This window comes from Humulus lupulus, chromosome 2 (assembly GCF_963169125.1).
Source record: "Humulus lupulus chromosome 2, drHumLupu1.1, whole genome shotgun sequence".
In the NCBI taxonomy this organism is placed as follows: Eukaryota; Viridiplantae; Streptophyta; class Magnoliopsida; order Rosales; family Cannabaceae; genus Humulus; species Humulus lupulus.
The window spans coordinates 33,295,294-33,309,232 of record NC_084794.1 but is presented as its reverse complement, the minus strand read 5'-3'; the positions used below and the strand labels follow the sequence as shown (position 1 = coordinate 33,309,232).

At 37.4% G+C, this 13,939-nt stretch overlaps 2 protein-coding genes across 2 annotated transcripts; one reads left to right on the top strand and one right to left on the bottom strand.

Annotated features, from left to right (window-relative positions):
- Nucleotides 1–4,254: 4,254 nt before the first annotated feature.
- Nucleotides 4,255–5,305, top strand: LOC133817640 (uncharacterized). Its single transcript, XM_062250215.1, has one exon. The coding sequence runs from the start codon at nt 4,418–4,420 to the stop codon at nt 5,111–5,113; it is 696 nt and encodes a 231-aa protein (XP_062106199.1). The 5' UTR covers nt 4,255–4,417; the 3' UTR covers nt 5,114–5,305.
- A 435-nt stretch (nt 5,306–5,740) lies between these two features.
- Nucleotides 5,741–6,903, bottom strand: LOC133817639 (fasciclin-like arabinogalactan protein 21). The gene has a single exon (XM_062250214.1). It carries the CDS (start codon nt 6,856–6,858, stop codon nt 5,791–5,793), a length of 1,068 nt encoding a protein of 355 aa, XP_062106198.1. The 5' UTR covers nt 6,859–6,903; the 3' UTR covers nt 5,741–5,790.
- Nucleotides 6,904–13,939: the final 7,036 nt, after the last annotated feature.

The window sequence follows — 13,939 nt, the reverse complement described above, 5'->3', positions numbered from 1 at the left end:
AGGATGTGTGTCGACTATCGTGCATTTAATAAAGTTACAGTAAATAACAAGTATCTAGTTCCTAATACTGCAAACTTCTTTGATCGGTTGTCAAAAGCATCTTACATCACTAAGCTAAACCTGAGGGCAGGATACTGGCAAGAGAGGATTGCTCCAGGAGATGAGTCAAAAATGACGTGTGTAACAAGGTATGGATCATATGAGTTTTTGGTGATGCCTTTCGGTTTGACTAATGCTCCTGCAACATTATGTAATTTGATGAATGATGTGTTATATGAGTTCTTGGATAGATTTGTGGTTGTTTATCTTGATGATATAATGGTGTATAGCAAACTTTGGCTGATCATTTGAGACACTTGAGGGAAGTGTTCTCGAAGTTAAGAGAATATAAAATGTATGTGAAAAAAGAAAAGTGTAAATTCTGCAGCCAGAAAGTGAAGTTTCTAGGGCATTGGGTTAGCAAAGGGAATTTGAGAGTAGATGAGTGCAAGATTAAGGCCATAATGGACTGGCCAGCACCGCCAAAAGTGTCGAACCTTAGGTCATTTTTTAGGCTGGCCAACTATTATCGTAAATTCATTAAAGGATACTCTAAGCGGGTGAGCCCCTTGACGAGTTTACTCAAGAAATAAAAACAATGGTGTTGGTTCAAGGAGAGTGAGGAGGCATTCAGAAAATTAAAGATTGTTGTGTCCTCGAAGCCTGTCTTGAAATTTCCTGATTTTGACTTGTCGTTTGAAGTGCATACCGATGCGTCTGACTATGGTCTTGGTGGGGTATTATTTCAGGAGGGACATCTAGTGGCCTTTGAAAGTCGCAAATTGAAGGATGCTGAGCAAAGATATTCTACACATAAGAAAGACATGGCGGCAGTCGTGCATTGTCTTGATGTATGGAGGTACTATCTGTCGGGGACCAAGTTTACTGTGGTGATGAATAATGTAGCCATTACGTATTTCAAGTCTCAAAAGAAGCTGACCCCTAAACAAGTTAGATGGTAGGAATACTTGGAAGAATTCAATTTTCTATGGGTTCATAGGCCTGGATTGCAGAACCAAGTGGTTGATGCACTTAGTCGAAAAAAGGTGCATGTTTATATTGCAATGTTGTCCCATGTGGAGATAACTCTTTTTGAGCAGGTGAGGGAGCAGCCTCTATTCGACTCAACTTACACCAAGCTTAAGGCACAGGTTTCCGAAGGGGTAGTAAAAAGGTACTAGGTTGAAAACGATATGTTGTATGCCAAAGGAGGCAGGTTGTTCGTACCAAGAGGTGGTGGCTTAAGGAATGAGTTGCTGCATGAAACACATGATACTTTATGGGCTGGTCACCCAGGCATAGAATGGATGCTGGCTTTGCTTTCTAGGATATATTTTTGGCCCAAGATGGAAGCAGATGTAAAGGCATATGTGAAGACATGCCTTGTGTGTCGTAGGATAAGACTGAGAGGAAAATAGAGGCAGAGTTATTACAACCTCTGCCTATTCCGGAGAAGCCATGGCAATCAATAAGCATGGACTTCATTATGGGATTTCCGGAAGTACAGGGGCTGAGATCGATTCTAGTGGTGGTGGATCGATTTTCCAAGTATGGGATATTCATTCCTGCTCCCCATTCTTGTCCAGCAGATGTTGCTCTAGGTCTGATTATGAATAATGTGGTTAAGTATTTTGGGCTTCCAGAGGACATTATCAATGACAGGGATGCGTGATTCACAAGCTAATTTTGGACAATACTATTTAACATGTTGGGATCTGATCTGAAATTTTTGACACCGAATCATCCACAAACTGATGGGCAAATTGAAAGGATGAATTAGTTGCTAGAAGTAGTGATGCACATTTTCCCCATGGGGACGGGGCCCCGCGGGGACCAACCCTAATAGGGCGGGGAATCCCAATCTAAATGGGGAATGAGGAGGGGACGAAAATAATTTTCAATCCCCGAATGTTAAATGGGGCAGGGATAGCACTCCCCTCCCCAACAGGGCCCCGTTTAAATTTTTATATATTTTTGTAATATTTTATATGTATTTTATATCTTTCTTTATGTGTTATTGTAGTATAGTAGTAACTCTTTTAATATTTTAAATTTTATTTAGGATAATGTTTAATATTTTAAATAATAAATATTGTGAAATATTTTAATTTACATATAATTTATGATTTTATTTTAAAATTTTAATTTTATTTTTTCTTAAATAAATGGGTTCCCCGTGGGGATTCCCCATCCCGCCCCCGACGGGGAATAAGCGGGGATGGGGCAGGGACGGGGATTAAAAATATAAATGGAGATGAGGACGGGGACGGGGGGAGCACTCCCTGCCAATTCCCCGCCCCGTGTACATCACTAGCGGAAAGAGTACTTAAGACATTGTGTGTTGGCTAGCAAAAGAAATTGGGTGGAGTTATTGGATGTTGCACAGTACTGTTACAATATTTAGCAGTCCTCGGCCATAGGGATGAGACCGGCCAAGATTATCTTCGGTAGGTAGCCACTTACACCACAGGAAATAGCCAAGCAGAAGTCCCAAGGAGTGTTTCCAGCAGCGTACAAGTTTTCCAGGGGCAGAACCGAGTTGTTGGAGATGGCGCAGGACTACCTTGCTAAGGCATCTAAGAGAATGAAGAAATATGCCGACAAGCATAGGCTTAATTTTGAATTCAATGTGGGGGATAAATGGTTGGTGCAGAAGTACGATGGTCCCTTCGAAGTTGTTAAAAATGTTGGAGGAGTTGCATACAAGCTCGGGCTGTCAGAAAGGTTCAAGGTGCACCCGATGTTTCATGTCAGTTTTCTTAAAAAGTTCAATGAGGACTCAATGGGTGGCAGAAAACAAGTTGTAAAGGCACCTCCAACTGTACGGAAACAATATGAGAAAGAAGTGGCAAAGGTGGTGGATCATAGGGTACTTGGTGCCAATAAAAAGAATCAGCCTACAAAGTACTTGATTCAATGGAAGGGTGAAGAGGAGGCAGATGCTTCGTGGGACAAGGCAGTGTCCTTATGGTAGTTTAAGGACGTCGTTAATGCCTACCTCAGATACATCTCGACGAGGAAGTGGAGTCTTTCTGGTGGGGGTGGATCGTTACCCCCTAACTAAGGTCTACGCGCGCGGACCTGAACACGAGTCGGTGTGCACGCAGGGTACCCGCTCGTCGGGTGGTGCGCGCGCAGCAGGAAGCCGAACTTGGTGTGTGAGCACACCACTAGTATAATTGATATTGTCTCAAACAACTTGGGTTCTAGAGGTCCTAAATAAGATCATAGAATGATTGGAATCAATTGGGAAGTGAGGTTACACGGTACGACTGAGAAATGGGAAAATATGGCTCCCAAGCAGAAATCATATATACTCCTAGCAGAAGGTTGAATGTCCAGAAGTCTCCTTAGGAGGGGTGGTCTTGCCGTCCCAAGGAGAAGTCATGGGTGTGGCTCTAGGATGGTGTTCGGAGGTGTATGCGATGCTTTTGAGCATCATGGGAGCTTGACTTAAGTACATTGGGTTTTGGCGCTAAATGGCGCCAACATACACAGAAGTGCGTGTGCGCCTCAGGAATGGTGTGCGGTGCACGTGGGCAGCGCACCCGCACATCAGGCACACGTGGGCGGATGAGAGAAGATGGTTACCGAAGGTTACTAGCAATCATCAAGGGGACTCCACGTGGTGTTCTCCCATCTGTTGGGAGCATATGTCAAAGGTGTCTTAGTCAAAACTTGGCCTTGCAACACTTGGCGGCCGATGATGGAATTGGCTTGTTATTGTGTACGTGTAACATGTTGGTTGGTCCAACAAGGTTCCTAGGCAGTTGGGAATGGCAACCGCACGCTATTGTTATATTTGATTATACTTGAGCGTCAGAGGCATCAATGATGTGATGTCCTACGCATAAACAATCTCTATTCTTGTTATTGTGCTGAATGCAAGGTTGGGAAAGGGTTCCACTATGCGATGTGTGTTCTTGTTTACTTGATAAAACTATATGTGTCATTGTGTGTTGTGTGCGAATTGTGATTCTTGAGTGTGCACTATTTTGTGTGTGTTGATTGGCTGACTAAGTTGGAACTTAGGCCTATCACATAAAAAAAAATTAGTGAAGAAATTTACCAATTGACACACGCCACTTACTCGAACTGGTATGCATTTCTTTTCTTAACAGGGGTCCTAGACGTGGGACAGGGTCGACCATAAACAATGTTCACCTGATCGGAAAATACTAGATGACTTTTGCATTACAATAATATCGAATCTTTAACCATATAAACAACTAGACCACCCATAATTCCATTTTCTATGATTTATTGTAAGAGAATAAGCAAAGCAAAGCAGAGGGCACGGGAGTTCATTCTTTATCTTTGATCTCCAGAAATGTAGCAAACCTTACTGCTTTCCCTTACAAACCATAGTAAGCAAATAATGGAGAAGCACGTACAGAATTTTCTCAACAAGCTATCCTATGTCTTCATAGCCATAGCCTCGGTCACCCTTCTTTTTCTCTTCCTCCAAATCCCCGACACCTGCGTCCTACACTCCTCCGCCAAAACCCACCTCAGATTCCCCAGATCCTCCTGCGATTACCCCTCACCGCGCGAAATCGTCACCATCGAGAAGAAGAATAAGCGCCTCTGGTCCACCCGGTCTTGGCAAAACAAAGTCTCCTCCTTTGTCCAATTCTTCCAACCATTTCGAGATCTGGGCCTTCTCCATAACCACTCCAAAGTCCTTTGCGTCTCCGTCGGCGCCGGCCACGAGGTCATGGGCCTGACCCAAATGGGTGTCATTGACGTCACCGGAACCGAGTTGGTGGACTCGCCGCCGCTGGTGAGTCGGGCCGACCCCCATAACTTGCCGTTTTTTGATAATGTGTTCGATTTGGCTTTCAGTGCCCACTTGGGCGAGGCGATGTTCCCGTCGCGATTCGTTTCGGAGATGGAGAGGACAGTTCGGCCTGGTGGGGTTTCTGTGATTGTCGTTGACGAATGTGGGGATGAGGAAACAAGCGAAATTGTGGATTTATTTAAGAATTCGATATTTGTTAATGCCATTAATGTTACATTGACTGGACTGAGAATGACAAGCATTGTTATGAGGACCCAAAAAATTCCATCTTGAATTTTTGGGTTCTTGTTGTTTGATATATATACATGTAAATACATTGTTTTATTTGTTTCGTTTGGGTTATCTTAGATGTTTGCTGATGTTTAGAGTTTGAAAATGAATATGTGTAATTGGATCAAGTTGTAACGTATTGATGGAGTTTCAGAATTGGAGGTATAAAATTACGTGTCTGAATTAACAGTTCCATTGATGTTTTCATTAGGACCTAGTAAATGGAATCAAGCTTCACGGCGCTCACACTTATGTTAAATTCATTGTACCAGAGTAACTTGACATTAAAGTATCATCATAGAGGAGGTCTTGAGCTCCAGAGGATAGAATTAGTATTTCTGAGCCATTAAAAGAAATCAACTTTATATTGTCAAACTGAAACAGGAGTCGTTTGTTTGTTTCCTTCACCTGTTTCGCCCCTAAAGCTTGTTGCAATCTTTGTATATATGAGCTACTTCATAAGTTATCACCTTGTATTCTGGTTTCAGACCTTTTTGATACCTTAGGAGTTTGAACGATTTCATAATGCATTGGTAATGGAAAGAGCTAAAGAAGTTTTTTTTTTTATTCACAGCTAGAAAAAAATTTAGCGTTTAACAATCAATCGAACTAATTGAACAAGGAAATTAGGATTTCAGTAAGTATCATCTATTTCTGCACAGCAACTACGCACTTGGAAGCTATGTTCCAGATGCAGCTACTTCATCTGCAACCTCAAAGGCTCGAGAAATCCCATGTACCGTGAACTTCTTTGAAGTGAAAATATCAGGCGCCACGATTTCGATTCCATTAATTATTAGTCCGCTTTTGAAATCTGCGGCCCCTGCAACTTCGAGAGAGAGATCACGAACCAATGTCATGAGCAACGTTCCAGCAGGCAATGCAGTAAGTTCTTTGTACGTTAACCTCTGAGGAAGTATATGAAACCACACTGTTCTTTTGAGTAGGGGCGAAGGAGATGTCAAAGACTGCAAATTTGGAGGTGCAAAGATTGTCACAGAATTCAATCCCTTGTAATCTTCAAGAATCTCATCAAGAACAGAATTTAATCCGATAGCGAAAGGAACAAAGCCGTTTGAACTCAGCAATCTGACAATCCACGACCACTCAACCATGTTCGTGGATTTAACAACATCCGAAACTAGAACAGACATTGAGTTGCATGTGGGTGCTTGGATAAGGTTCCAACCCTGATGAACATCTTGAGGATCCAACGAAGAAAACGGCTCAAGAACGCCGTGGACCGAAATGGTTTCTGCAAGAAATACATCCGGGTGAGTCACTGAAACGTTGTTGATATCAACTGATCCTTCTTTCAAGTCGATCTTAGTGATGGCGATATTCTTTTCCCGGTGAAGGGTCGGCAAGCAACTCCCTAGAGGCTTCTTTAAGAGGTATTTCATGGGAAGGTTGAGTGGAGAGGTGTGATATTGGAGGAGGTTTTTCAGAAGCCATGGTGGGAGTGAAGAGTTGGAGATGGCATCATCTTGAATGGCAAAGATAGTCGAGTTTGGAGATGAAAGGAAGATATCGGGGGAGACTTGAAGAAGGGTGGCCATGACGTTGAAGCCAGCTCTTCTTAAGGCTTTGGAGGCGTTGAGGGAGAGTTCATGGAAATTGAGTTTGGTTGGGGACGATGGTTGTTCGGATTTCGAGTGCAGTGATGTTGAGATGGCTATGAAGGCCAAGAGTACAGACACGGTGATGTAGACTGGTGCAAGCCACGAGTCGGTGCAACAACGAGCCATTGTAGTAACTGTGGTGCAATGGATTTTGAAAATGTATATGTTGGAGTTCAGACCAGTTTTATTTTTGTCGAGGCAATTGGGGAAGGAGCTTATAGTGGAGGCTTATTTATATATGGGCCAAGCTGGAAAAATGACGCACTTATGTACACCAATTAAGAAAGAATTACACTTTTAACACGCATGAAAATTATTTCAAATATGACTTTCTAAATTTCTAAAAACCCGTTTTGATTTTGATTTTTTTTTTTAAAATGTTTTCTACTTCTATTTTTCAAAAGCGACTTCCAACTCTAAAATGAAACCCGAAAAAAATCAAAATAATAAATTACATTTTAAAAAGTAACTAAAATAATACGTTATCATAATTTAATGAAAACAGTAATTGATAATTAAAATATTAAAAAAAGTAATTGAAAAACTATTATTTGATTTTGCTATAAAAGTTAGCTGGTATGTATTAGATAGTACTTCATTTTGTTATCTTATATGTAAATATTATCATTATTTGGTAATATACGTGCAGTGTTTTTTTATTTTTGAATAGAAACAACAACCAAAAATAAGACTTCAGGACATGGCAGATCTCCCTCCAGAGCAGAAAAAGCAACAAAGGGAACCTCCCCTGTTCACCTAGCAAAATCTTTGGGGTTTAAAGCATACTTTGCAGTAGTACGAGCAACCAAATTGGCCTCCCTAAGAGCAAAGAGAATGCCCCTGCAAGCTGAAAGTTTAAAGAGTTTCCTAGCTTCAAAGAGCACACAATCAAAGTCAAATCAGTCATGAAAATTGTTGCACACCAAATTAATAGCATTGATAGTCACTTTGCAGCTCAAAATTCTGGATTCTTATCTCCAAAGCTAACTTAAGACCATTACAAATGGCCTGTATCTCAGCAGTCAATGGTAATGATAAATAGGTTCTGAGCATGACTTGAGCAGCTACCACAGCACCACTAGAAATTCTGGCCACAGCCCATAAGCTCGACGCCTTCACATAAAGTCCAGCATCCACATTGATTTTAGCCACACCTTCACTCGGTTTCCTCCAATTTTTGGCCGGTCTATGTCTCACTTTTCTACAAGTTTTGTTAGCAATTTTGTAGTATGCAACATATCTCTCTGTCCACTCTAGAATTTCGCCATTTTTTGCCTTCGATTTTGCGTGTCACACATTGTTTTGCTGCTGCCAAGCTTGCAAGCACAGAGAAATGAAGAACTCAATTCTTTCTTTAGAAAGCACTTCAGCCATGTTGGAGAAAAAGGAGATAAGATCCCACTGAAGAAATTTTTAATTAAATCATTGAAACCACTTTCCATCAAAAGGGTTTGAAACCGAGCTACACCTCCAAATGGCATGTTGAACATCTTAAAGACTGTTCCCAATAATAAAAAACATGTAGTCAAATTTATACATTGTTGCCCGTCCATGAATATGAGCACTTTCAATAGGTGATGTAAAACTCCTATTTCATTAAAATAGAGAAAATGAGTAGCAAAATAACCCTTACATCAGGTGATGTTATTTGCATTTTTTTTTAGCAATGAACATCAGCTACTCTACATTTCGAGAGGGCACTATTCATTGCTCCAAACATATTTTATTAATATTAAAATGTATAAGAATGTTATTACTAGAAAAAAATTATGATAACAAAAAAGAGAGACTAAATAATTTAAGAGCATCACTAATGGAGTACTAAATTTGTGATGCAATACTAAAATATAGCACACTTTATAAGTTGTTCTAATGGTATGCCAAATTTAACACACAATATATGAAAATTTTAAGCTATTGTAATTAATTACTTTTTTATTTAATATTTTACCATTTTTAATATTTTATTATTACTTTTAGTATAACATTAAATGTAAATGAAGACTTTTTATATAATTACAATTTTAGATAATAATAAAATAAAAAAGAAAATTATTATTAATGAAATATTTATATTTGCATAAACTTTTACATTTGTGTATTGGAGAATAGTTATAAAAGTTGTGCAAAATATCACTTATTTACTTTTTGTACTAAATATAACACAATATTTATATCTCTCGAATGTCTAATATGTGTTGTTGTAAGATGATGAAAGTAAAAAAAGTTTATTAAAGATTAATGGCTCATTTGGAATGCAAGACTAGCTTGTACTGGATTGGCCTTGACTATTGTAGGGATTGAACTGTACCGACTAGATTATTTTAGTACTATACTATGTTTGGTGTAGTATGATACCAAATATATTTTAACAAAATCAAATAAATAAATTTTAAAATAATTTATATTAATATTTTTATACGAAAAATTATTATTTAAATGTTCATAAATATTATATAATATTTTAAAATATAATATATAAAACAAAACGACCTAAAAAAAAAGTATCATTGGACAATTATAACCCATTAATTAGATGAGTTGTAATAGTCCCTAAATATTGGGACTAAATGGAGAAGTGGACAAATTTAGCTTGGAATGTGCCAAGCGTGGGATAGTGTACAATTGTACCATCCAAAGTAATGTCTCACATAACAAACAGACTCTAAGATTATTGTGAAGAGTTTGAAGGAGATTTGAGAGCGTAGAGGATTCGAAAGAATTGAATGCCTTTTGAGAGTCCTTTAATAGCTTTATATAGAGCTCAGCATCTCTTCATGTAACGTGTCACTACAAAAAAAAACTTGACTTTTAATCATAACTAAAACTGTGACTAAATTTTAAAATGTTGTGACTAAAACTTTTAGTCATAAAAAAATTATATTAATATGTTATCACTAAACAGTCTGTGACTAAAATTTTTAATCACATTAAAAATATTGTTTGTGACTAAAAATCCCAACTATTATTTGTAACTAATAGTTATTAAGAAATCATCACAATTAGCGACAATTTCCTTTAAGTTACAACCCATTTATATTTAGTGGTAATTTTTGTTGTCACTAATACTTTTTTTTTGTTACTAAAAGGTTTTGACTAAAAATTAAGTTTTTTGTAGTGTGTCAATATTTCCTTAAGATAACCACAAGAAGTGGTTCATGAGTGTGAAGATCGAATCAGTTTGAGAGATCTACAATTTCTTTATTGACTCAACTCTCCCTAAAACGCTCATGACGATACTAGACTTGGATATCCGATTGAGAATGTTGACGTAGAGTCAAGACCAAGACTCACAGATGCAACAAATTTGGAAAATTCTAATATAAACCAGAAGTTTGTTGAACGTAGATTCAACACCAAAACACACAGATGCAACAAATCTAGAAAACTCTAATATAAACCAGAAGTTTGTTGAACGTAGATTCAACACCAAAACACACAGATGCAACAAATCTGGAAAACGTAAATACAAACCACAAATCAATTCAAAGAGAACTTAATTCAAACAGTTAGAGTGCAAAGCGAAATAGAAAAACAAATAACGGAAAGAACACACCAAAATTATCATTGTTCAACAACGATTTGTTGCCTACATCCAACAAAGCTAGTCCATTATAAAGATCAGATTACAAGCCTAATCACAGGGATCTCAACTCTTCTTTGAGCAACTATTTCTTGAGTAGAAAATTCAGTCAAGGCTTCTCTTGAACCATACACCTTAACTCTCACACAATACTCTATGAACTCTCAAACACTCAGAAGAAACTCTCTCCTCACATATACAGATCTCTCTCTCAACTTTCTAAAATGAATTCCTCTCACAGATGAAATAAATGACTAACTTATATAGCCGCTTAACTGTTAGAGAATATATATTATTGCTCAATAGAATTATGGAAAAACCAAATACAACTCTATACAAAAATACAATGGACAATATAATATTGATTAAATAAATATTACAACTCAATTGCTCAAAATACAAGTAAATAGAAAGATGTAGAAGAAGAAGATTACAAACTCAATACTATAACAATACAAGTAAATAAGATCAACAAGATCAAAAGAATGAAAACACAAACAAACTCTCACACAACCAAAGTGTAAAGTAGTGGGGATCACCAACTTGAACAAGGTTCAAGACCTTTGTCCAAAAGCTTATTTCCCCCTATTCTCTAAGCACTAAGGGATCTCTCTAGGAAATAGCTCTATGGAATTATCAAGCCTTTTGGTGTATTTTCCAGCCAAGTGCTTTGTGGATGGAAAATGGTGTGTCATACAAGTGAGCATTAGGCTCCTATTTATAGAGTTTGAGATACCCCTTTGAATTTCAAATTCCACCAACCCCCATGGTTGTTACCAATGTTTAATTGGATGTTTATGGAATTAAAATGGAGATTTGGGAGTTATTTGGGATGTTAGAACCGTTCAATTTGGAAAAAATTGAAAATTCACATAGGCTGCCAGCCTCACTGGCCGCGGCCACTGAAAGTCAGTGACCGCGGCCACAGGCCATTTTCAACACAAATAAGTCATTTTTCCAAAACGTCCCAAATCATTTCCCACATGATTTTGTAACCTCCAAACATCTATTGGGAGTTAAAAACATGTCTCCAACAGTCATATATCATCACGACTTTGTGAAATCCAATCTCAAATGTGTAACATATAATATACACATTATTGGGTAATATTTGGGAGTTACAAATTTGTAACTGATTTTGTAACTGCAAAATATGTCACATTTGGGCACACACATGTGTCTAATTTTGTGACTCTCAATAATATGTTACAAGGTGTGACAAATCACATTTTGTCAGATTATTTAATCGAATATTATATTATATGAAATAATATAACATTCTCCCACTAGATTAAATAATCACTTTTTGTAACACTTATTTAATCAATCAAACATTATATTAAAATATAATATTCCCCCACTTGATTAAATAATCACTCTCTATAGAAACATTTGCATTGGTGCACAAAGTAAAATGTCTTTCGACTTGAATTTTACCTTAGTGTAATTATCACAAAGTTTGTTAAGATTTTGGTTGCCGAAGCATTGAACCACTATCCCTTGATAACAAACCGGTGATAACACACACACCTTTGCTGTGTTCACTTGAGACCTCAATGTCTCGCTTTTGCACCGTTAATGGCCATGTGCACATTCCATTCATAGACTTTTCTTGAGAATGACTCCCAATTCTCATGAGGGGCGGCACCACCCCTAGGTCTATATAGGTAGAACTCTTACAGTATTTTGTTACCCTAAAATACTTGTCTTTTCAAGACTGAGTTCTATTAAAAAACCTTTCAGTTTTAACTCTCATTTTGGTAACACACTAGTACTCATATCTCAGATGGGACAAGATTTGTGTACTACTTTCTATTCATTTGATTGACTTGTTATTACCTATTGAACCTAATACTAGTTTGGTTATTAGTATTAAGATAGGTTACCATCAACTGTGAATCTCTTTAGGGAGTCTAAGTCCCATCTCTTGAGATGTAAAATTGACTCCATTTGAATAATTTCTTTTCTCATGTATGCATACTTAGACACTCTCATTATTTTATTCAAACTTTGTTGCTAGTCATAGTTTGATTAAAATAGTTACCCCTTTAAAATAGTGATTTTGACCATAGTCAACACCCCCACTATTTTATAGTTTAATATCCAAGAAAAACATTTGAATATTAATTCTAGAAATCTCTTTGTTTCTTAAATTCTCCTTTATGTTTTAAATTGATTCCTTCTTGAATCAAAATATTACAAACAGTAACTTTAGACACCAAGCATGTCTAGATTTATCCACTCTATACACATAAAGCCAATGTGATTTAAAATGTGGAATTCCAAATCACCTATTTGATAGGATGACCAAATTAATCAATTGATTAACAACAAAATAAATTGATTAATTTTGGAGCATCACCCCCACATTTCTCACATAATGATAATAAAATATCACTTTAAAATAGAAATCTCTTCATTTCTAATAAGTCATTTATCCTCCAAGAGAAATCTAGACCTATGATTCTCAAAGTTCATTATGAGTCCTTAAGCTTCATGATAAACACTCAATAGATCAAGATAAAAAACCTCAATGTTTATCTTGATTCATTTACTTGCTAAAGCAAGGCACACTTATTTGAAAGTAACTTTCACTTGGTTGCTTTCTTTTATATATTTCACAAAATAAAATGTGAACACAAATGTAATGTGAGACTTTCTCAAACAAATAATCACATTATGAAATAATAGGTCTACACACTTACCTATTATTTTAACAAGTTCATTTTGAAACTTTGTTAATGTCTCACACAAATGTCTCATAGCAAAATAAAGAATCATCATAGAATAATACTTTAATTTTATTGATAGCTTTCAAGAGTACAAGCTTTGTTACAAAATAACAATTTTCCCAATAAGGCACATAAACATGGTAATCATGCTAGGATCTCTTCTTCCTTTTCTATAGCATTTACCTCATTCTCATGTGGGTCCTTTCGGTACCTACACACTCTAGCATAGTGCCCGAGTTTTCTACAAACAAAACAATGACCTCTCACGTCTTTGAATTGTCCATGATCTTTCTTTGGACCTAAAGGGTTCCACTACCCCTTTTGTTGTTGTTGTTGCCCTTTGGATGCTTGTGTGAAACCGCATTGGCCTTGGAAGTCTCATCTTTAGACTCATTCACACCCTTGTCTCTTATTCTCGATTCCTCTTCAATTCTAATGTGTTTTTGGATCTCTTCCAAAGTATAATCATCATTCTTATGGAGGATTCTTTTCGTATAGCTCCTCCAAGTTGGTGGTAATTTTGCCACTATTGCACCAACTTGGAAGGCCTTGGGAAGCTCAATCTTGAGAACTTTCACTTTGTTCACAATCACTTGTAACTCATGAATTTGAGGTAAAAGAGTTTTCCCATCAATGAAAGAAAATTCAAAATATTGATAAATTAAGAATTTTCTTGTACCTTCTTCCTCAGCCTTGTACTTACTCTCCAAGGCATCCCAAATCTCCTTTGCGGATTTGGTATTGGTATAGAGATCATATTGCCTGTCGGATAGGGCATTAAGGATATGACCCCTACAAAGAAAGTTGTCATCTTCTCTCTTCCTTCTTTTCTCCACCTCTTCGGGAGTGTCTTTGTCGGATGGCTCGGCTAGAGGTGCCAAGGGTGACTCAA